The 22,969-nt window shown below is 33.7% G+C and overlaps 1 protein-coding gene across 7 annotated transcripts in view; it reads right to left on the minus strand.

The window, feature by feature from the left end:
• Positions 1-7,342: 7,342 nt before the first annotated feature.
• Positions 7,343-22,969, minus strand: part of pnut (septin 7-like protein pnut) — a 201,757-nt gene continuing 186,130 nt past the window's right edge. For 2 of the 7 annotated variants that reach the window (XM_089095253.1, XM_089095251.1), the window contains exon 13: positions 21,885-22,076. In XM_089095253.1, the coding sequence (XP_088951379.1) occupies positions 21,974-22,076 (103 nt within the window). In that variant the 3' untranslated portion in view covers positions 21,885-21,973. Of the gene's footprint in view, positions 10,712-21,884; positions 22,077-22,969 lie in introns of those variants that run through there. The other 5 variants (XM_089095255.1, XM_089095254.1, XM_089095256.1 and 2 more) reach the window with 5 other exon arrangements.

Genomic DNA, 22,969 nt, shown 5'->3' on the forward strand with positions numbered 1-22,969 from the left:
TCTAATTATGCAGTCGAGATAATATTCCTTAGAAATAAGACTTATTACCAAGATCAACGAAACATCGGTTTGACATCACATACCACATTTTTCTTATTTATTTATTTTTAAAAATTTGTTTTGACTGCATTCAATATGGCCTAAATAAAGTATCTAGCCCATAAACTTTGGACTAAAATGGTAAAACCTTATATATTTGTTTTACCGTGTGATTGATATGTTAGCATAAAGTCAAAGAAGCGATGAATCTTTTTCTTAAAGTTTCTCCAGCATTTTTCTTAAAGTAGAGGGGGGGAGGGGCAACCTCTTTTACGATTGCCAACAACCAACAATCCAAAACCTAAATTTTTCAAGCATCATATCGTTAGATGCTTGGTGTATTAAAATCAAAGACAGCAATGAATTTCCTTTTTGAAGTGGCTTTTTTACGTTGTCAGGTTAGTCCCTGGGTGACAGAAGAGGGGGAGGATTCAAATTCCTTTAAGCAACTACGGTTTTGAATTGGATAATTGTTCGGTATTTTTTCAAAAAAAAATTTCAAATTTTTTCAAAATGTGACAGGGGCATAAAAATAAAAAGCAGCCCTGAATCTTCCTTTTAAACATCCATCAGTAACCCCCCCCCCCCCACACCTCATTGACTTGGTCAAATTAGTATCCAAAAAACTCATGAGGGGGGGGGGGTTGGTCCAACTGACATTTTAAACTGAAGTCCAAAGCAGGAAAGAATCTTCTTTTTGCATTTTCTCTATTGTTTTTCGTTAACTTGGTTAAATTGGCATCTGAAAAAGGTGCTGGTGGTAGGAGGAGGGCGAGATCACCTTTTAGATACCATAAAATCGTCTGGTTATAACCTTAAACGAAGGTTACAAATTTAACGAAGGTTACAAACGGGAACTTAAAGGAAGGTTACAAATTTAAGGAAGAATTCGTATTTTTCCCAGGGTGGTCGTATCGGGCCTGTGGTGACGCTATGACATCAAAAAGAGGCTCACATTATAAATAAATAAATATATATCCTTAACCCCTTGGTGCTGATATATTGGTATACATCCATCTATCTAGTTATTGTATAAATATAATAATTTCGATATCAATAACCACCACCACCCCTCATTGACTTGATCAAATGAGTATCCAAACAACTGAAGGGGGGGGGGGTTGATCCAACCGACATTTTAAATTGAAATCCAAATCAGGACAGAATCTTCTTTTTGCATTTCCTCTGTTGTTTTTCGTTAACTTGATTAAATTGGCATCTGAACAAGGTGCTGGTCGTAGGAGGAGGGCGAGATCACCTTTTATACACCAAAAATTATTTTGGTATCTATTCCCTTCAGATGATTGATGTACTATAATTGATTGTAATTGACAATACAGCAGCAGTGGAATTCCTTTTTTAAATGGCTCCAATATTTTTTTTTTCACTTGGCCAGATAAGCCAAAAAAAAAATTTAAAAGAATACACAAGTCCAACCATCCTTATAATACAGCTAAATCTGTATTATGCTGTCGACAGCTAAATCTGTCTTCTATCTTCTGTAAGTATTGGTTCGTGGTTCCCACGACTTAGATTTTTTATTTATTTATAAAATTACATTTTTTCTTCCATATATATATATATATATATATATATATATATATATATATATATATATATATATATATATATATATATATATATATATATATATATATATATATATATATATATATATATATATATATATATATATATATATATGTAGTAAGTGAGTAAAATATTGAGTCCTGCCACAAACAAATCTGTATAGATTTTCACGTAGTATGTCGGTCTGATTTGATTTTTTTGTGAATATTCGTCGTCTTAAATAAAAATGAATTTCTCTCTCTCTCTAAAAAAAAGCTTAAAATTAAATTTTGAGTTTTTCCTCATCAGACGATTAGTGCATTAAAATCAAAAGCAGTGACGGGTTTTCTTTTTGAATTTCCTCAACGTTCCCTTTTCTTTATTATTGATTTGGTCAAATTAGACTTTAACAACTCAAGGGGAAAGTGATACCCCCCCCCACACTTTCAGGGTACCGCATCTTGGATACAACTACGATTAAAATCAGATATTGTCAGTTTTTGCTGATGGACAGCAAAATAGTACCAATCCCCAAATTTCCTCCATAGTATAAAGTCACTAAGCATATTTTGAAATTTCACTCTAATTTGACTAAACTAAAACTGATATTTTTAAAAATTAAAACATAATTAATTAAAAAAATTAAAGCTACGACAGCTCCTTCGATACGAAGTGCCTGGGTCTGGAGAAAAAAACACGTTGTGCCCACATCGTTCTTTATTTAGGTAGCGCTAGTGCGCTGTCTATGATAAAAAAAAGTGAATCCCGAGAACTATTCGAGAACTATTTTTCGACCGGTATTTTTATGAGTGTTATTTTGCAAGAATGTCAATCAGATAATGCCGATTAAATGGCCACTAACAGGCCACACTTACTTTTGTTTAAGTTGCCTGTAAGAGAGAGCAGCCATGATCAAGTCAAAAATGCCTCAGCGCCTCTAGCGTATTCTGCCAAATGTAATTTTAAACAATTAAGACCATACTTCTACATGCCGTTCTAAGTCACATCATTCAGGCCCAGTTATCGAAGCTGATTGATAACAGGGCACAATCACACTTTTCTTTAAGTTTTTTGTAAGGGAATACTTTATAACAATATGCATTTAAGAAAGGCTAAGATGGTTAACAAAGCTTTAACTGTTCATCTAAGATTTACAAACTGATTGACTTGTTTTCGATGTTCTAGCCTAATATAAAATAAAGTCACATATTAAACAAAAAACATTGCTATATTTATACCAAAACGAAGATTTTCTTGAATGCAGGCAGCTGCATTCCAGATGACCGACTGTGTCATCGAAATATTTAGAGTCTTTGTTTATATTTTTGTTTCACTCTCTAATAAAAGGACCTATCCCTATTTGGAACTCTTATTGATTTCGTCATAGAAAAGGCCATTCGGTCATGGAGGAAAAAATAATGGTATTAATGCTTTAGCGATGTCAAAATAGCTTCAGTAATCCATGGGTCAAATTTCTGCGCCAACTTTCCATGCGAAACTCGTGTTGAAGAAGCCCGATCCCGCAGTCGAATAATTTGATCAATAAAATCTGAAAACGCAGCATTTATGTCATCTGAGCCATAAACCGAACTCCAAGCATGATCACCAATTAACTGACATAGGACTTTAAAATCAATCCATGCATATCGCTTTTTTGAATTATCCATTGTTGAATCTCGATGTTGTTTATTACTATTTTTTAAATTTAAAAGAACACTCACCTGAAAAGGATCTGACATATCACACAAAATTACTGACGATTTTTTAGCATCAAACACATAAGGAGAGAAAAATATATTATCTAATAATGTTGCTGTGTTAGCTGTAACTCTTGTCGGCAGAGATATACTTGGAAGAAAACTAGAACACAGCATCATACTTAAAAACCCCATACTATTTCCAACATCAAGATTCACAAAATTAAAGTTAAAATCCCCCGAAATTAGAAACTGTTTTTTCAACGCTTCCAGGTTTTTCAACAGCGGTTCAAAAACTTCAAAGAGTCTTTTAGGGTTACCCGACGGAGGTCGATAAACAGACCGGACAATAAATGGATTACAGCCCAAAGGTCCAACTTCAACAAAAATAGTCTCAGATTAACCCTTCATCAAAAACAGACAAATCACAGGGAAATCTAAAAGACCAGTCATAACGAATATACAGCATCTGACCTCCTCTCGCATTCTGACACCTTGCACGCGAAATACACTTCATCGCAGGCAGATCTAACATTGTAAGCGGTGTATTAGCAGACCAAAAGTTTCACAAACTCCAACAATGTCTATAGGACTAGAGGCAAGCAAGAGCTTCATTTCATTGAATGAACTTTGTAACCCCTGGGCATTTACATGTAACGATCAGATCGGAAAATTGCAGTTTTTAGTATTGTCAGATAGAAAGTCGCCTGATCGAGGTAGATTATTTACAGAAGACATATCTCTATCACTTCCGTTAGCTGAATTTAGAATAGCACCTAATTTCAAACGAGAATCAATAAAACACTTAAAACGATCCATAAGCAAAAAGAGAAAAATTCTCCGCTACTTATTTTAAACGACAGGTTCATATGACACATTGCGAATCTGAATTACGTCAGAAATCGATTTACACGGAATGATTTGCGAACCGCACTTGACATAAACCACATCTCGTAAAGCCCATACATATTTCAATCCAAACTTATTGCTTGCAAGCTTGTAGATTTCTTGCCTTTCCCTGGTTAGAGCCTCATTTACATAGATTCGGGAACCGTTCAAATTCTTGCGATTGCGCAGGATCTCAACTGCAGATAAAAAAAGGTAAGTTCAATCGGAGTTTTTATTTCCAAGGCAGCTTCCAAACGCCTTGCACCCTTCACAAACGGATTTATCAAGATTGAGTCCCATTTCACTGTTAAGTGGAACTAATACTTTCTCACCAAGGTGAGGCAAATCCCGAGCGGGAAAGTCCATCCTAGATACAATGGCCTTAATCAGAAGAGAAAACTGGTTTATATCATCCAGCGTAGTTTCAAGCTTTTGGAGCTTTGCGCTATTTTGAACAGTTCTAATCAATTCAAATTTACCCTTAAATTGAAGATCAATCGCCTCATAGACAGCTTGCCTAACAGTATCAAGAAAATCTGACTTAATCGGCGTCACCGAAGAACTCCCTAATCTATTGTACTGGTCTTCCACTCTCCTACGAGTTTCATCCTGAATGCCCTCACGAAGGTTTACAGTTTCTGACTGCATCAAGTTCACCGACTCAGATAAATCCCGGCTAAACCTTCCGAGTCCTTCGTACACAGCTTTATCGCTCGCTGAACATTTTTTATGCCATCTTCTAGCGCTTCATGTTTCTCCGCGTACGCCCGTATATTCTCTGACGTCATTATCTTAATTTCGTCAGTTCCGTAACAGCAAACTTCATAATTACTTCCATCATCTTTGACAGGTATCACCCGCGTAACTTTGCAAGGCCACAGCTTGTAATATATAAAATCAGCAAACTCCCGGCTCTCCACTTGCATAGTTTAGACAAATGACAAAATACAAAATCTCTCTCATTCGATACGTCCGCACACCTTCTGTGTTGGCAGTTTTTATTTTTGTACGAATCAAATTTAAACATAAAAAAATGTGGGAGGATAACAGGCAATACAAAAAAAAAATAAATGAAAATGAGAATCTCCAGGACCGAAGCTCAAAATTTAAGTAGTCACAAAGTCTAAGGGGATCATCAAATGAAAAAAAAATTTACAAAACAAATAAACTTGACCGTATCCAGGATTTTTATTCGGGGGAAGGGGGAGGTGCAAAAATAAACCATAAAAAGCACACAAAAATTTTAATATACATCTCTGTTACGTTTTTACGAGCCGGACAAACATTTTTTTTGTGGGGGGGGGGGGGTCAAACTCCCTTACCCCTCCCCTGGATACGGCCTTGCAAATAGATAAAAAGTTCGAAAACAAAAGGGAAAAAAACCATTGATGTTTGCATTCCTCAGGCTTTGTTCCCTTTTTCATGGACAAGGTTCTGCCAAATTTCGGGGATTTTGTGGGCAGTTGAAAATCCAGAGAACTGGATCTACAAATATGACAATGCTGATCGTCAAATACTAAAGCAGTATATAAGAAAACGATTCATGAAACAGAAGAAATGTATCACAGTTTATATAATTATCCAGTATGATCTTTCCCTATCTCACCCATTATAAAAACCCGGACCGAGGTGCGAGTGCTCCAGCGAACGTTTTTGCAGATATAAACATAAGCGGCATTAGATCTTTTCACGGGTAGACAAATAATAATCACCTACGGAACAAGTACTGACAAAACCACTTGGCCGGCTCACCAATAAGTGGACAATAAGTGCAGAAATAAGTGGGAGGAACTTTTTGTTCGCACCGAGAATGAAGAGCCAGAAATCATCTGCGGTAAACTTACTGGATAATTATATAAACTGTGAAATGTATTTACTAGAAAAGGAATAGGTATTAGTTCATGCAGAATATGGGCTATTGGTTCATACACAATATGGGCGTTATTCAAGCCTATAGGTATGCAATACAGATGTGTATATTTAAAAAATATAGACATGTAAAATATATTTAATAAATATGTATTCATGTGTATTATATAAATATAGCTATATATATATATATATATAAAATATAGAATGAAAAAAAGAGTTGAGTATTATTATTTTATGGTGATGATAGTGTCGAAATGATTAATTTATTAAAATGATCAATTCATATTTATTGGACGTTATTCAGTAAACGATCATAGAATCAAAACTGATAAGCAATTATCAGTAATTACAATAAAACTTGTTATTATCTCATAAGCTGCATCTAATTCTCTTGAACTCCTTTCGTACATACCAAATTTTCTGAATAAGCTTACTTTTACCTGGCATCTTCTATGAAAACATTTTTGGAAGAAACTGAAGACGGACGTGTACAAGTACCAAATTTATCGGTTACTGAGATATTTCTCAGTTGGACATCTATATTATATACCTTATTTTCGTGGTTAATCCAAGTGGAAGAATTCTTCACAGGTCGTACGTTACTAGCTTTTTACATACCTCACACAGATAGTTACAGTACCAAGGGCGGTGAAAATCAAATTTTATCCTTAAGATTGGTTAAATGGAAATTTGAAAAAACAATACATATATTAGAAATAAATAACAAATTGGAAACTTTTTTTTAATAATAAAAAAAATGCCTCCATACGCAATTATGCAGTTTTTGGTTGTAGCGGTGAACAACGAAGAAGAAGAAGAAGGGAACGTGGGTGAGAAATGAGCAAACATGAATTATAAAAATGCGGCACCAAATAGCTTAAAAGGGTTCAGCTAGCACTTTCTTAGCAAACAAATGTCACCGTTTAGCAAAAAAAGAAGCCAAAACATATGGCACTAAACAGCTTAAGATGGTGCAGTTAGCAGCTTCCTAGCAAATAAATGGCACCGTTTAGCAAAAAATAAGTCTAAACACATGGCACCAAACAGTTTAAGCTGGTACAGCTTTCCTTTGAAAGCGTAGTTGTCTTTGAGAATTAAAATACTATTTATGTTTAGACTTTTACGAACAAAAAGCCCGTTCAACTTTAGACTTTTACGGACATCGTTCAACTTGGCAACACTGACAAAACGTGATACTGCCCTAAAAACTTCATAATTTTGAAATAACAAAAAAAATCTTAGAAAACTGCGGTTTTCAGGTATGATTATACCTAAGCTGGCCCAGGAGGGGGGGGGGTTAAAACATATTTGCACTTTGATGTCCGCGGTACTTGATAGAATTAATTTGTGAGCTTAGTAACTTGCAAAGTTGTTCTCTAGGATATGCTAAACCTTGTTTGTATAGTAGTGTAAATACTGATTGGATATCTTTTCCGAAATAATATTGTATTTAAAGAACAAAAAAATGGCTAAACCATATACAATACAAAAATAACACCAAAACATACATAATACTGAAAATTTCAGTAAAGACCTATATAATAAAGGAATGAGAGAGAAATGGATCTTGGTCTGAACAGTGTTGCAATGTTCTTGTCAGATATATTCAGCAAAGGTACTCAAACTATGAACAACAAAAATTCATCTGTGTCTTTATTGGTTTGCATATTTTTTTGTAATTTCTTTTCACCATAGAAGGCTTTAAGTGAATATTGTTTCCTAGTCACAAACTGACAACTTACAAAAAAGTGGCATCTTACAACCTGACAACAAAGACTGCATTAAAATACTAAAATCAAGGACAGAGGCTGTTTTGTAATTGGCTTTATGTAATAGGCAATTGTTTTTGTAAAAGCGCTTTATTTTCTTACACCCAATAACTATGAAACAACAATAGGAAAGCTAGGGCAACATAGAACTTGTGTGGATGTCAAGTACAGGAAAATATTGACAACTCTACATGAAAAAAAATTAAGGGGGGCAAAATTTATTTATCAAATCTAGGGGGGCATTAATCATTTTTCAATGAAAATACCAAAAAGGCATTTTTCAATGAAAACTCCCCCCCCCCTAAAAAAACAAAGATGTTTTTCAAAATCCGGGTGGGATAAGTCTTCCCCTGCCCTCTCCCCCTTCCGGATGAAAAATTTACGCCGCTGATTTGGTAAATTAGTTTAATTTCTCAAACAAGATAACCAGCCTTGGTAAGATGATTATCCAGATTACTAAACCCCTTTAAATTTTAAATCAGGTTTTCATCCTCAAAGTTTTTGTTAAAAAATTACTTAAAACCTTAATTTAAAAATTAGAGCCCCTCCCCCCCCCTAGTATTCGGTTTAGTACCTATACTTATAGACGCATGAAGCAAGTCTTTTACACATTAACAACTAAACTGTTTTTCATATAAGCACATCTAAGGAAGAAAAACAGAAATACTCATTCGTTGAATAGAACTATTGTTGGAAAGAACAAGTTGTGCTCGCTTGCTATTAAAAAATAGAAAACAAAAATCTAGAAATAGACTTCAGAGGCTTTGTCGCTTCTCATTAAAAAAAATTATTGTATGCTGAAACCAGGGATGTATGTGGGGGGGGGGACTCGGATCCCGGCCCTCCCCAAAATCCCACTTTAGCCTTTCATTACCCCACTTAAAAAAATACTACGCAAGTGTCTACCTGAAACTTATGCAGTATTGTGCATAAACATTTTAAAAGTAGCCTTTTCGTGGATAGAAAACGGGCTTGCGTGTCATAATTTGTCGTCAAATACAAAATGTCAACAGCCAGTGCCTCTCTCAAGCTCCTAATATTGTGACGATTTTTTATAGTTTATATATTTCTTGTCTATATTTTTGAAATAATTTGAATATGTCCCCCCCTCCCAAACATTCCCCAGTTGAAAATAAATGGCTGTGCATGTTCCTGATACACACACCTTTTACAAAGGAAATCTAATTTTCAAAATTTGGTATGTCCTGCTTTTAATTTTTATGAAAAAAAAGTGAATGCCGAGAACTATTCGAGAACTATTTTTCGACAGCAATTTTTAAGAGTGTTATTTTGCGAAAAGGTCAATCAGATAATGCCGATTAAATGGCCACTAACAGGCCACACTTACTTTTTTTAAGTTCCCTGTAAAAGAGAGCAGCCATGATCAAGTCAAAAATGCCTCAGCGCCTGTAACTTATTCTGCCAAATGTAACTTTAAATAATTAAGACCATACATCTACATACCAGTTCAAAGTCACATTATTCAAGCCCAGTTATCGAAGCCGGTCGATAACAGGGCACAATAACACTTTTTTTAAGTTTTTGGTAAGGGAATACATTATAACAATATGTATTGAAGAAACGCTAAGATGGTTAACAAAGCTTAACTGTTCATCCAGGATTTACAAAACTGCATTGACTTGTTTTCGATGTTCTAGCCTAATATAAAATAAAGTCACAAATTAAACAAAAAACATTGCTACATTTATACCCAAATTAACCATTTTCTTGAATGCAGGCAGCTGGGTATCAGAAAGCAAAGCTTTTAACTATTATTTTTCACTATTTTCATCATTTAGAGAAAAAGAACTACATTTTTGAGAAAATGAAAAAATTTATAAATACATTTTTAGCTGATTCCCCTCCACCATACAAACGAAAATTGTAAAGCGAAGGGATCAACATTATATCCTCCCATAGCTCGCTGAAACACCGAAGCCTTTCGGATAGGCACACAGTCGCGGCACGATGGGGGGGGGGGAATAATTCAAGAGTGGTGGATTTAATGTTTTTTTAACTGATATCTTTATGCTTCATGGTATCCTTCTTAGTCTAAGATTTAAAGATTATAGATTGATTACTAGAGGTACTCACCCCTCAAGTTACTAAAATATTTTATTTATATTCCTATTTACTTAATACTTAAGTATTAATATTAATGCTAACTTAAATTACTTAAAATTACTTAAATAATGTTTAGTTATAGCTACCAAACACTTATTGTAACCGACGCTACTTAAGTTTTAGCTTTTTTCATGCATAGAAAAACATAAAAAGACACTTCAAGTCAAAAACAAAAAAGGCTTGGAAAACATAAAAATGGAAAAGGACGTTATAAAAAAATATTTTTTATATATTAATATTTGAAGATTACACTGCCTTAAGAGATGATATATATATTTTCCATTTAATTAAACTATTAATCACATTTAAATTAATAATCCCATGGTAAAAATAAAGCTCCTAGAGGCAATACCCATTATTATTAATATATTACCGTTACTGCTATTATTGATAGCAGAGAAAAAAATTGATAGTTAATGAATTTTAGATAGCTAACTAGAGAATTTTTTCATTTAGTAGCTGTTCTTGGCAACAGACCAAATTTGGGGGATTGACAAATAAATTTGGCATTTGGAAATATTTTGAACTTTTCGATACCCAGCTGACGATATGCCTGACAGGCAGAAGAACTGGAAAATACGACGTTGAGCCTTTTCAGGAAACGGAGACAGAAGAGTTCAGGCAGTTGACAAAATTCAGTTGAAGAACTATGGCACAAAAGTAAAACAAAAAATACAGGTTCTTCAGGATTACACTTGGGGCATTTAGAACAACCCTTTCTTCTTTTTTTTGTTTTCCTTTCCATCCACTTGCCTGAAATCAAGGAAATTATTAAATATTCTGCCTAAATTTTTCATGAGCATGATCAAACAGCATAAATATCTAGATCAGACTTGACATCAATGACAACACTGAAGTATAAAATCTGAGTTTAGGGATAATTTTAAATTTTAATGTCAATAAATAATTTCTTAGACTTCCATTTACGAAAAATTCAGCAAAAAAACGGGTTTTAATTTCAAAAAAGCAGTGAAACAAAATTAAATAAAAACAAAACAACACTTTAATTAAAAATATTCCGAATATTTCGGCCCCAAGTCCGAAAGCTTTTCTCAACAAAAAAAAACGAAAAGAACGAAAAAAACAAAAAAATGTTTTTTTTTTAAATAGCACACACAGAAAAAAAAATGACAACTAAACATGACATCTAATTATGAATGGAAAGGCAGCGCCACATAACAAGGAAAGATAAATCTATAACTGAAGGCAGAAGTTATTTAACAGACAGCATGAGTTTATTTGATATGAGTAATTCTGAGTTCCTCTTACATCTCCGAAACGTAAGGTGTTTTGCTAAAAAAAAAAAATACGGCTGTCTAAATAATGTTTACACTACCACAGGTTATTTAAAACAAAAGACCTTATTTAACTATACTCCAAATGTTTTAATAACTCCAAATGCAAAATACATGTTCCATATATTTTGCCACGCGTAAATTGATTAACGTCAAAGAAGCTACTTTTTCAAAATGAACAAATGGAAAAATACATGAAAAATATATAAATTAGGCTATGTATTTGCACGTTATAGAGGGGGGGGTTAAGTAAAATAAGGCACTTTTTGGAATAACATAATTATGTTAGTATTCTCTAAAGAAATGATCGTGGTCGTGGTCACCATACGCCTATCTCCATACAGCCTATCAAGAAGATACAAGGCTGTATCTCCTTGTAAGGATACTTGTTTGTGCCAATGCCAAACCATGCTAACTGATATTTATACTCTTACAGTAATCAGCCCCAAATCGCTCCCATGTTTAAGAGGAAGAGGCGTAAAAGCTTTAGAGGTGCCAAAATGGGATAGTTACAGGCCATTATAAAATAATTGTAAGAAATTAATTAATTAAAAATGAAGAATCAACTAGAGGAAGAATCAATAACTAATCAATTATGGACAAGATATATTATTATTATTATATTATTATTATAATGTATATTGTTATATATTACTATTTGTAGGTAAATTTAACCTTAACTTTAATCTTAAATTTAATTTATTAAATTTAATCTTAACTTCGTCATATTTTGAGGAACAATTTCATTGGGGCTACGTCTATCTGGTCCCATCAGAGGCGGGGGGGGGGGGGGTTAGAAAATAGCTGTCATGGTATCAACCTAATTCGGAAATAGTTTGGAACGAGAAATTGAATGGTACTACTCATTTGATTTGAGGCTATGTTATTCTGCTCCTTTTCAATTCCATTCTTTATTATATTTTTTCTTTATTATTCTTTATTATTTTTTTCTTTATTATTCTTTATTATTCCATTATTTCTTTATTTATTATTATTCCTTTATTTTCTATTATTCCTTTATTTTCTTTATTATTCCTTTATTTTCTTTATTATTCCATTCTTTATTATTCTTTATTATTATATGATAACGCTAAAAATTTATTAAATTAAAGAGACGAAAAAACGGGTATAATTCAAATAAAACAGTGGAACAAAACAAAAGAAAAAACAAAAAGCAAAACTTTAAATAATAAAAACCCATATATTTCGACTCCACGTCCGGTAGCCTTTATCAGTGAAAATTTCAGTTAACGTCCAGAAGTCCTTATCACTGGGAAAAAGAAGAGAAAGGGGAAAAAACTAGATCAAACAATCAAAATACAATTACTGTGAATAACAATTATTAAACAATATAAATAAACAATTAACTATAAATAACATGACATAATTATGCGCTTCCAAACAAATGCGGATAGTTTAATTCGTTTCTCTTTTTTTTGTAAATGTGATAAACGTTGGTAACCAAGTGATAAAGAAATAGTCAGACTTTTATTCAAGTATAAAGAAATTTTAATTCTCTTTTCTCAACGTTCGTTGTCTTAACGAAAAGTTATGCCAGTTATTATATTCTCATTTTATTTTAATTATGAATAGGAAGGCAGTGCTACCTAACAAGGAAACATAAATTTAAATCGTAAGATAAATCTAACAAAGAAAGATAAATCGTAAGGTGTTTTGCATAAAAAATAGCTGTCTAAAGTAATGTTTACACTACCACAGGTTATTTGAAACCATGACCTTATTTAACTAGACTACAAATGTCCATGGAATCACGTGGGAAACCAGGACATGTTAATTTTTCAGTGGATGGCTGACAAATTAAAAAAATATTGACGATTGTGAATGAAGAAAGGACGCATGGTGATCGCTCAAAATAGTTCTGGACTCATTCGGATAATCCTAGATTTCTTTTGTATTTTTCTCTTCTTTTTTTTCTCGCAACAGGGCCAGGCTTTTTTCCACCTCTCCTGGCCAGGGGCATAATTCCATCAAAATTCTGGGAAGGGGGCGAAATTGCAGCCAATTTTCCAAAGTCAAGTGAAAATGACCAAGTGAAAAATTAAAAATAATCCATATAGTACCATAAAGGCAAAGGTATTCTAAAGAAAACTGATCTATTTCTGTGGATTCCTGAATTTTGTAGGCCAATCTTAATTTTGACGAGATTTTTGAAGACACTAAATTTCAGCTGGCGGAGGCAAACTTGAGTCTGGGGTGTAGTTGCTTCTTGTACATTGTAAATATTTTTATCCCCTCACCCGATCAAACTAAAAAAAAGTATTTTAAGGCAACTATGTTCCAATTTTTAGGATACCCCCCCCCTTTGCGTAGGTATTACCTTATCTCTTTCCTTAAATTTACCTGGTGTTAAATTTTCTGGTGTAAAATCTGGTGTTAAGGTGTTATCTGGTGTAATATCTTCATGCACCTACAACTCTTTCTCTGAAACTCTAAATTTGATTATTTTCGAGTAAATAAGATGGCTTTAGTGCCTCCCCGTAAGCAGGATTTTAAATTGCTATGAGGGAGGACTAGGAAAATGCACTTTACTGAAAAAATATAAATGTTTTTACTTTCATAACCTTAATAAGTCAAATAATATTATCATTTTGATTACTAAATATCAGTATATGTATATTAAACTGACAATGCACATTCATTTGTATTTTTTTAATAAAGTGCAAATTTTGTTCTGGCCTAGGGAAGGCATAGGGGGTTTAGGCCCTACTCATGTTAATTTCTGCTCGTTTTGAGTTTAACTGGGTTATTTAGTGTAATTTCTGTTTGTTTTGGGTTCCATTTATTTGTCAAAGCAGACCTGCAGTGGTTTCACATTAGCTACATCTTTCGATTTTATTTTTGCTCATTTTTGGTTTAGCGAATCACTTTATAGGTTTTAGAAAAAACTATTATTTGGAAACAGTTTTTTTTAATTAATTTCTGTTTGTTTTGAATTGACATTGTTTTTCAGGGAAAAAGTCTTTTCCAAGACATAATTTCCGGACCTATCAAATACGTTGAACAAAATGGCTATCTCAACATTTTGATTGGATGTGTTTGGAGAAATGGTGGGCGTGAGAGGGGGGTTACTTGCCCTCCAATCACCTTCGACTATTAAAAAGGGCACTAGCCGTTTCAATTTCCAGTCGAATTATTCCTTTTTGAAGTTTCTACCACAAAGCTTTCTATAAAAAAAACCTTATATGCCCCCAGGGCATAATTACAACCTTTGCCCTTAGGGCTGTGGGGGGAGTGTCATCCTCAAAAACATAATTTCCGGACTTTTACTATGCCAAACAAAATGGCTCTCTCAAGACTTTGTTTGGATGTGTTTCGGGAAATGGTGGGTGTGAGAGGGGTTTTAGTTATCCTCCAATCACTTTCGACTATTAAAAAGGGTACAAGTCCCTCTAATTTCCGAGCGAATGAGCACTTTTTTTAGTTTCTACAGCATCACTATCTACAAAAACATTATATGTCCCCAGGGCGTAACTTAAAACCTTTGCTCCGAGGGCTCTGAGGGGTTAATATCCTCAAAGACCTTATTTCTGAAACTTTTAACTACGTTGAACAAAATGGCTATCAAAAAGTTTGGATTGTTTTTTGGGGGGAAGAGGTGGGCGTGAGAGGGGAGTTAGTCGCCCTCAAATCACTTTCAACTATTAAAAAGGGCACTAGCCCTTTGAATTCCCAATCAAATGAGCCCTTTTTCAGGTTTCTACGACAAAGCTTTAAATAAAAACCTTATATGCCCCCAGGGCATAACTTACAGCCCTTGCCCTGAGAGGTGTGGTGGGAGTGTTATCCTCAAAGATATAATTTCCGGACCTTTGAAATACTTTGAACAAAATGGCTATCTCAAAATTCTGATTGGATGTGTTTGAATAAATGGTGGGCGTGGAAGGGGTGTTAGTTGCCTTCCAATCACTTTCGACTATTTAAAAGGGCACTACCCATTTCAATTTCCAATCAAATGAGCCCTTTTTCAAGTTTCTAGGACAACGCTTTCTATAAGAACCTTATATGCCCCCAGGACATAACTTACAACCCTTGCCCTGAGGGCTGTGGGGCGGGGTTTGTCATCCTCAAAGACCTAATTTCCAGAACTTTCAACTACCTTGAACGAAGTGGCTATCTCAAAATTTTGAGTGGATGTGTTTGGCGAAAAGGTGGACGGAAGAGGGGGTTAGTTGCCCTCAAGTCACTTTCGACTATTAAAAAGGGCACTAGCCCTTTGATTTCCGATCGAATGAGCCTTATTTGAAGTTTTTACGACAAGGCTTTCTATAAAAAAAAATTATATGCCCCCAGGGCATAACTTACAACCCTTTAAACTACTCAGATTTGCGTTATTCCTCTTTAATAGTTGCTAGTATAATAAATTTTTTTAATTTTAATACAACATATTTTTTTTCTAATTTTTATACATAGATGCAATACAAATCGCCAATCATAGAACTTGGACTAAATTATTTGGTTTATATTTAACCTTTATTGGATTTATCTCATTTTAGGCTGTTTTTGCAAGAGGGTTATGACCCCTCCATGATTTTTTTGAATGTACACAAACATTTGCTAATTCATTCCATCCGAATATCTAGTATATACTTACCCTCCATCACATGATATGCCCCAGACGCTCCTTACGAGAATTGAGGAGTCTGGGGTGATTCATCACGACCTTATTCACCAACCGTCTAGGGCTAAACGGAAAGCATACCGTCCGTGGCTGGGGTAGGAGGATGTCATAAAGGAAAATGGGAGCTTTCTGGGGGGGGTGGTGTAAAGAAGGAGCCTTTAAATAGCTTATGATGAAGGAGGAGCGTGCGTAGCTATGTTGGCCTCAGGCGGCTTGGTGTTGCGTTGACTTGTTAGTAGTAGTATATTTCATGAGCTCCTATGGCCTCCCATGTTTCCCTTTGTAAAAAACAAACTTGGTCTGATAATGATTTGGTTGCCGAGTTCAGCACTCCAATTTGAACGCTGTCAATTCCAATTTGGTACATCTACGAACTTTTTGAGGGTTTTTTTTTTTTAGGATGTACATAGTGTTCCTTCTTTTTTTTCTTTTTGGCACTGCTAATATTAATGACCAAATTTGCTCCCTAAGATTGCAGAACATAAAGTAAAATCTACGTAGCTCTTGAAAAAAAGATCTTATTTGACAAAGATTTGAACTCGAGGACCTTGAAAAATAATTTAGCTAAGGTGCCAAGCCTCCTTTGGGGGATGAATGAGGTACCTTCAGAATTCCAAAAGATAGCACCTAACAATCTTTGCATATTCTAGATGAAGAATGAATAAAATTTTGTAATTCAAATGTGTTCTCTAAAATCGAAAGGCCAAATTAAAAGTTACCCGGTAATGGATATTTACAAGCAGGTTTGACCCCCCGAAAATGACTAAAAGGCTTAATCGTGCTTGACAGGAGCCGTTTCGAACATTTTCTTTGGACAAAACATGGTTCATTGTTGGTATTGAATATGTAAATATAGTTACGGGTTGCTATTCTAAAATTATAAGTTTGCACCAAGCATGAAGGGGTTACCAGTTCCTTCCTCCACAGTGTGTTGTTAAAGTTCCTCCCAAACAAAATTTACATTCGTAAGAAAAATCATACTGCCACAAATTGGCTTTTTAGATATTTAAAAACAAACAGGTCACTCTGCATAAACTATACCAAAATTGAGACATCGCCACCATCAATAGACTTTTATCATATGGAAGCCAAAACTGCCCAGGATTGCCTAAAAATTATTCGGTTTATTATATACATTTTGTGTCGGTCTTTAATTTTTAAGTGCTTGTAGACACCACTCTACCCAATCTCTGGCAATTTTACCCATGGTCTCCACTTCACACCTTTTTAATTCATGTTTTTATGCTTTTTCAGTTTTTTGCGTTCCTTTTATTATTCTTATATGATCTGTGAGTCAAATACTTTTTGAAAAACCCACCATTTACTTTACCAAAATTAGAGCGTCTTCACTAATATTCTTAGTGATGTTTCTAACTTTTTTCCCTAAGACACCATCTGCTACTGCACGAACTATTTTCATAAATTTGTTTCATTAATCTTCTATATTCCCATATTCTAAACTCTCCAGTTTAAAATTTAAACATTCCTGGAAATTCCCTCTCAGATTCTCATCCTGAAGTCTACAAACGTCATCCGAAAAGTTTACAATAACATAATCAAAAAGGTTGAGCGTTATACATCTTGTAAGTATCATCTTAACTTATGGGCAATTTCTATAACCAAAATCTGTACTGATTATAACTAGATTATTATACTTATGGGCCTTACTAGATTATATATAGAGGCCTTTACTATGGGCCTTTACTATGGGCCATACTTATGGGCCTTTACTAGATTACTATAAATAGGGAAATATATATATATATTTCGGTCACATATACAGTGACCGTCATCTGGTATTTTTGTGAATTTCTATCACTGTTATCATCATCACTGTCTATTAAAAGGATTTTATCCCTATTTGAACTTTTATTTATCGTCATGGAAAGGCAGTGTGGTCTCCGAAACTATCTACAATTATATATATATATATATATATATATATATATATATATATATATATATATATATATATATATATAACATAACAAAAGCTTTCCCAAAGCGTTAGTTCTTAATACAAACAAGCACAAAAATAATGTTAGTTCAAAAATTTATTCTAAAATAAGCAGTTATACAAAAAAGATAAACAACGTGCACATTGATAAGCATTAATCCTGCAATCAGCAAAGCAAGGGATAATACAAATAAAACAGGGCAATGGAATTTTTTAAGTGTTGGAATTTATGAGTTGGAATTTTTTAAGTGTTGGAATTTTTTAAGTGTTTGAATTTATGAGTTGGAATTTTTTAAGTGTTGGAATTTATGAGTTGGAATTTTTTAAGTGTTGGAATTTATGATTTGTAATTTTTTAATTTTTGGAATTTATGAGTTTTAATTTTTTAATTTTTTTAATTTATTAGTTTTAATTTTTTAAGTGTTGTAATTTATTAGTTGGAATTTTTTAAGTGTTGGAATTTTTTATGAGTTGGAATTTTTTAAGTGTTGGAATTTATGAGTTGGAATTTTTTAAGTGTTGGAATTTATGAGTTGGAATTTTTTAAGTGTTGGAATTTTTTATGTGTTGGAATTTTTTAAGTGTTGGAATTTATGAGTTGGAATTTTTTAAGTGTTGGAATTTATGAGTTGGAATTTTTTAATTGTTTGTATTTATGAGTTGGAATTTTTTAAGTGTTTGAATTTTTTATGAGTTGGAATTTTTTTAGTGTTGTAATTTATTAGTTGGAATTTTTTAATTGTTTGAATTTATGAGTTGGAATTTTTTAAGAGTTTTAATTTATGAGTTGGATTTTAGTGTTGGAATTTATGAGTTGGAATTTTTTAAGTGTTGGAATTTATGAGTTGGAATTTTTTAAGATCTATCTTGCTCCTCCAATGAATTCTCAAACTTAGATTTCTCTTTTGTTCTCGCAATAAAATAAAATGCTTTTTGGAAACTAAAAAACAGTATTTACAATTCCTGTCCTGAAAATTATTCTTGAATACAACCCTGAGATATTACCCCCAATGCTGACAAAAAAAGTAACTACAAGATGAAAAGCAACAAAGCTAGCCCAGCCCAAGTGTCGCACTAATCGCTTCAGCAATTCGTTTGTGCCTTTTTATGTTTCTGTCTACAATAAGTGACATGTGTATTAATTTTTTTTTTTTGTCTTTGTTTACTTTGTAAATAATAGCGCGATTTAGTCGGGATTTAAACTCTGACTACGAAAGCTTTTATATTAATAAATGATTCTGATTCTGATATGAAGCTCGCTGTTGAATTAGAGTGATTACTGGCTCATATTTGCGCCAAGTTGGGGAGGAAATTTTAAAAGAAAACCTTTTTGTGATATTTGAATTTAAAAATAAAAAATAAAAAAACATTAACCCCAACCCTTTTAATTTTTAAAATTCATTATTTTGTTTCATCATTAAAAAAAATGTACCCTGACAATATAACTCATCAAGGTTTTCCTTAGGGCTCCATGGCCCTGGATATATGATTGCCTACTTAAAACATTAATCTAAAAGGGATTAAACAACATAGGAAGAAAAAATACCCCTTCCCCACCGTAGAAAACAGGGATTTTCAAATTTGAGAATTTTATTTGGGTTTTGTTTGTTCAACTTCCGTAGGGGGAAGCAATTTTGGTACTTATGTATTATGCGCAACTCACTCAAGGTTACGCTGTATAAAACTCGAGAACAGACATGTTTCTTCGTTAGTTTCTTTCAGCTTAGCGTGAGACAAGACAAAGACAAGTGACAGAATATATAGGAAATATATAATTTGGGCTATATATTTGCACATAAGGTAAAGTATTTGGATGGTTTGAAGTGAGAAAACAATTCTTACTTCATAATATGCAGAATAATTGTACCTAACACATTTTGCATGTAGACCGGCTATACTTAACCCTACCCTCCCCTCCCCTCACCAATGTGCAAATCTATAACCTAAATTCATTTCTAAAGTAACGAAGAGACTAACGAAAAACCTGTTTGTTCTCGAGTTTTAAACACGGCGTAAACGTAAGTGAGTGGTGCATAATATACAAGTACCAAAATTTTCCCCCTACGGAAATAAAAAATAAACTCAACTAAAATTTTCAAATTTGGAGAGCTTCATTTTCCACGGGAGGGTGGGGGCATATTTTCCAGGGGGGGGGGGTGTTTTCATCGAGGGCGTATTTTCCACGGGCAGGGGGTTATTTTCCGGGAGGAGGACGTTTTCCGGATGGGTATTTTCCAGAGAGGGGGGGGGTATCGCCGGGGGGGGGAGTTAAACGCCATCCACCATGTAAATTGGCCTTATGTTAGAGGGTATGTCTAGATAAAACTAAGTCTAAGTCATGAGCCACTTCAGTGACAAATCTTTTATGTTTCTGGGTCTCAACGTGTTTTTCACTACAGACTATTGAGTTTTAGTTTTTTTTTTCTTTTTATTAATTAGACTTAACTGAACTTTTAAATCTTTAACCTAGAATAATTTGCTATAAATATATTAAGATAGACACACCAGAGCCATCTTAACAATGACTTACAAAAACCCCGCTTATTAATCTGTCACCTTATTTCGGCTGCAGTAATATCTGTCAAATGAGTCAAATTGTACCTAGTCAAAACTCAAAATGTCAGGTTGTCAAATTGCCAATTTCTCCCTAAATCGATTACATCCCTATTTAGAAGAATTGAAAAAGAACGCAAATTAAAATAAAATTAATAAAATAAAATAATAAAAAAATAAAATAAAATAAAATTAAAATACTTGAAAACTTGGATATTTGGACCAAATAAAAATTAACCTCCTGTCCCTTAAAGTTTAAACCTGTTAAACAAAAAAAAAGAAAAGATTATGAATTAGCATTTGGCAGCAGCCGGTCCAAGAGAGGGGGGGTCATTCAAAACATATTATTTGATATTTCCCATAAATCCAAGTCAATTATGCCACGTTGAGCAACCAAAAAAAGTTTATTTTTAAGGTGTGTTTTGTGTATATTAATATCCATGTTTAAATGTTATAAACATCAGTTGTGTAATTGATTGTTTGTTGCGTGCATTTTCGTCCATTTTTGATTTCAACTGTGTGTACTCCCCTAGTCCGACAAAAAAAAAAAAAAAAAAAAAAAATGCATCCCATTCACAAGTGTTTGCCTAATTTTGTGTGCAAACATTATACACACATTGAAATTCTACCAATAGCAGGCTACATCAAATTTTTTATATATTGATATTTATACTCAAATATTACAACTATTTTTCATCTTTAGGTGCATTTCCACCTAATTCCAAATCCCACACGCAAGATACCCACCAACATGGTAGTCTTCACGCTCCTTGAGCAGTCTCAACCAAATCTGCATTTCTTCTATTTATAGAGGATTACAACTTAGAAAATTAAGTAGATGAGACAAAAATTTAAGCAATTTGAATATTAAAAAAAAAAGATTTAAAAGATTGTTTATTCAAATTATGAAGTTTAGATATATTGGGTTTCTTGGAGTTTTGTTTGTTTGTTTTGCGTGTATTTATGATTATATTTTGATCTTTTTTGTTTTCTCACATTTTGTAATTAAGTAGTTCCCTCTTCAGGCATGCTTCTTCTTGAGTGGAATATTTATTATGTTATATGATTAGTTTCAATAAAATATTTCACAAAAACAAGTCAGCCCCCAACCCAATTAAAAAAGATTCCATCCGACCAGTCGTCAAGCTCAAAAACCGAAAGAAAATTATGAAATTCAATAGGCAGTTTTTATTCTTGTACGAATCCAATTTAGACATCAAAAAATGTGGGAGGATAACAGGCGATACAAAAAACAAAAAATAAATGAACATGAGAATCTCCAGGACCGAAGCTCAAAATTTAAGTAGTCACAAAGTCTAAAGGGATCATCAAAAGAAAAAAAAATTATAAAACAAATAGACTTGACCGTATCCAGGATCTTTATTTGGGGGAAGGGGGGAGGTAAAAAAAATAAACCCTACAAAGCACATAAAATTTTTTAATATACATCACTGTTACGTTATTACAAGCCGGACAAACATTTCGGGGGGGGGGGGGGTCAAACTCCCTTACCCTCCCCTGGATACGGCCTTGCAAATAGATAAAGAGTTCGAACACCAAAGGGAAAAACACTATTGATGTTTGCATTCCTCAGGCTTTGTTCCCTTTCTCATGGACAAGGTTCTGCCAAATTTCGGGGATTTTTTGGGCAGTTGAAAATCCGGAGAACTGGATCTACAAATATGACAATGCTGATCGTCAAGTACTAAAGCAGTATATAAGAAAACTATTCAAGAAACAGAAGAAATATATTTACTAAAAAAGGAAGAGCTATTAGTTCATGCACAGTATGGGCGTTACTTAAGTCTGTCGGAACCCAATCTGGCCAACTCCACAGTTTAAATTACATATTTTGGCTTCAATAATACTAGAATGACTCGCTAATTATGCAGTCGAGATAATATTCCTTAGAAATAAGACTTATTACCAAGATCAACGAAACATAGGTTTGACATCAAACACCACATTTTTCTTGTTTATTTATTTTTAAGAATTTGTTTTGACTGCATTCAATATGACCTAAATAAAGTATCTAGCCCATAAACTTTGGACTAGAATTGTAAAACATTATATATTTTTTTACCGTGTGATTGATCTGTTGGCCTAAAGTCAAAGAAGCGATGAATCTTTTTCTTAAAGTTTCTCCAACGTTTTTCTTAAAGTGGGGGGAGGGGGAGTTCAACCTCTTTTATGATTGCCTACAACCAACAATCCAAACCTAAGTTTTTCAAGCATCATATCGTTGGATGATTGGTGTATTAAAATCAAAGGCAGCAGTGAATTTCCTTTTTGAAGTGGCTTTTTTACGTTGCCAGATTAGTCCCTGGGCGACAGAAAAGGGGGAGGATTCAAACTCCTTTATGCAACTATGGTTTTGAATTGGATAATTGTTCGGTATTTTTTCAGCATATGACAGGGGCATAAAAATAAAAAGCAGCAATGAATCTTCCTTTTGAACATCAATCAATGACCACCCCCCCTCATTGACTTGGTCAAATTGGTATCCAAACAATTGAAGGGGGGTGGTGGATCCAACTACGATTTTAAATTGAAATCGAAAGCAGGAC

Source organism: Artemia sp. Qi Xiang Cuo, chromosome 10, assembly GCF_049724085.1.
Source record: "Artemia sp. Qi Xiang Cuo chromosome 10, ASM4972408v1, whole genome shotgun sequence".
NCBI lineage: Eukaryota > Metazoa > Arthropoda > Branchiopoda > Anostraca > Artemiidae > Artemia > Artemia sp. Qi Xiang Cuo.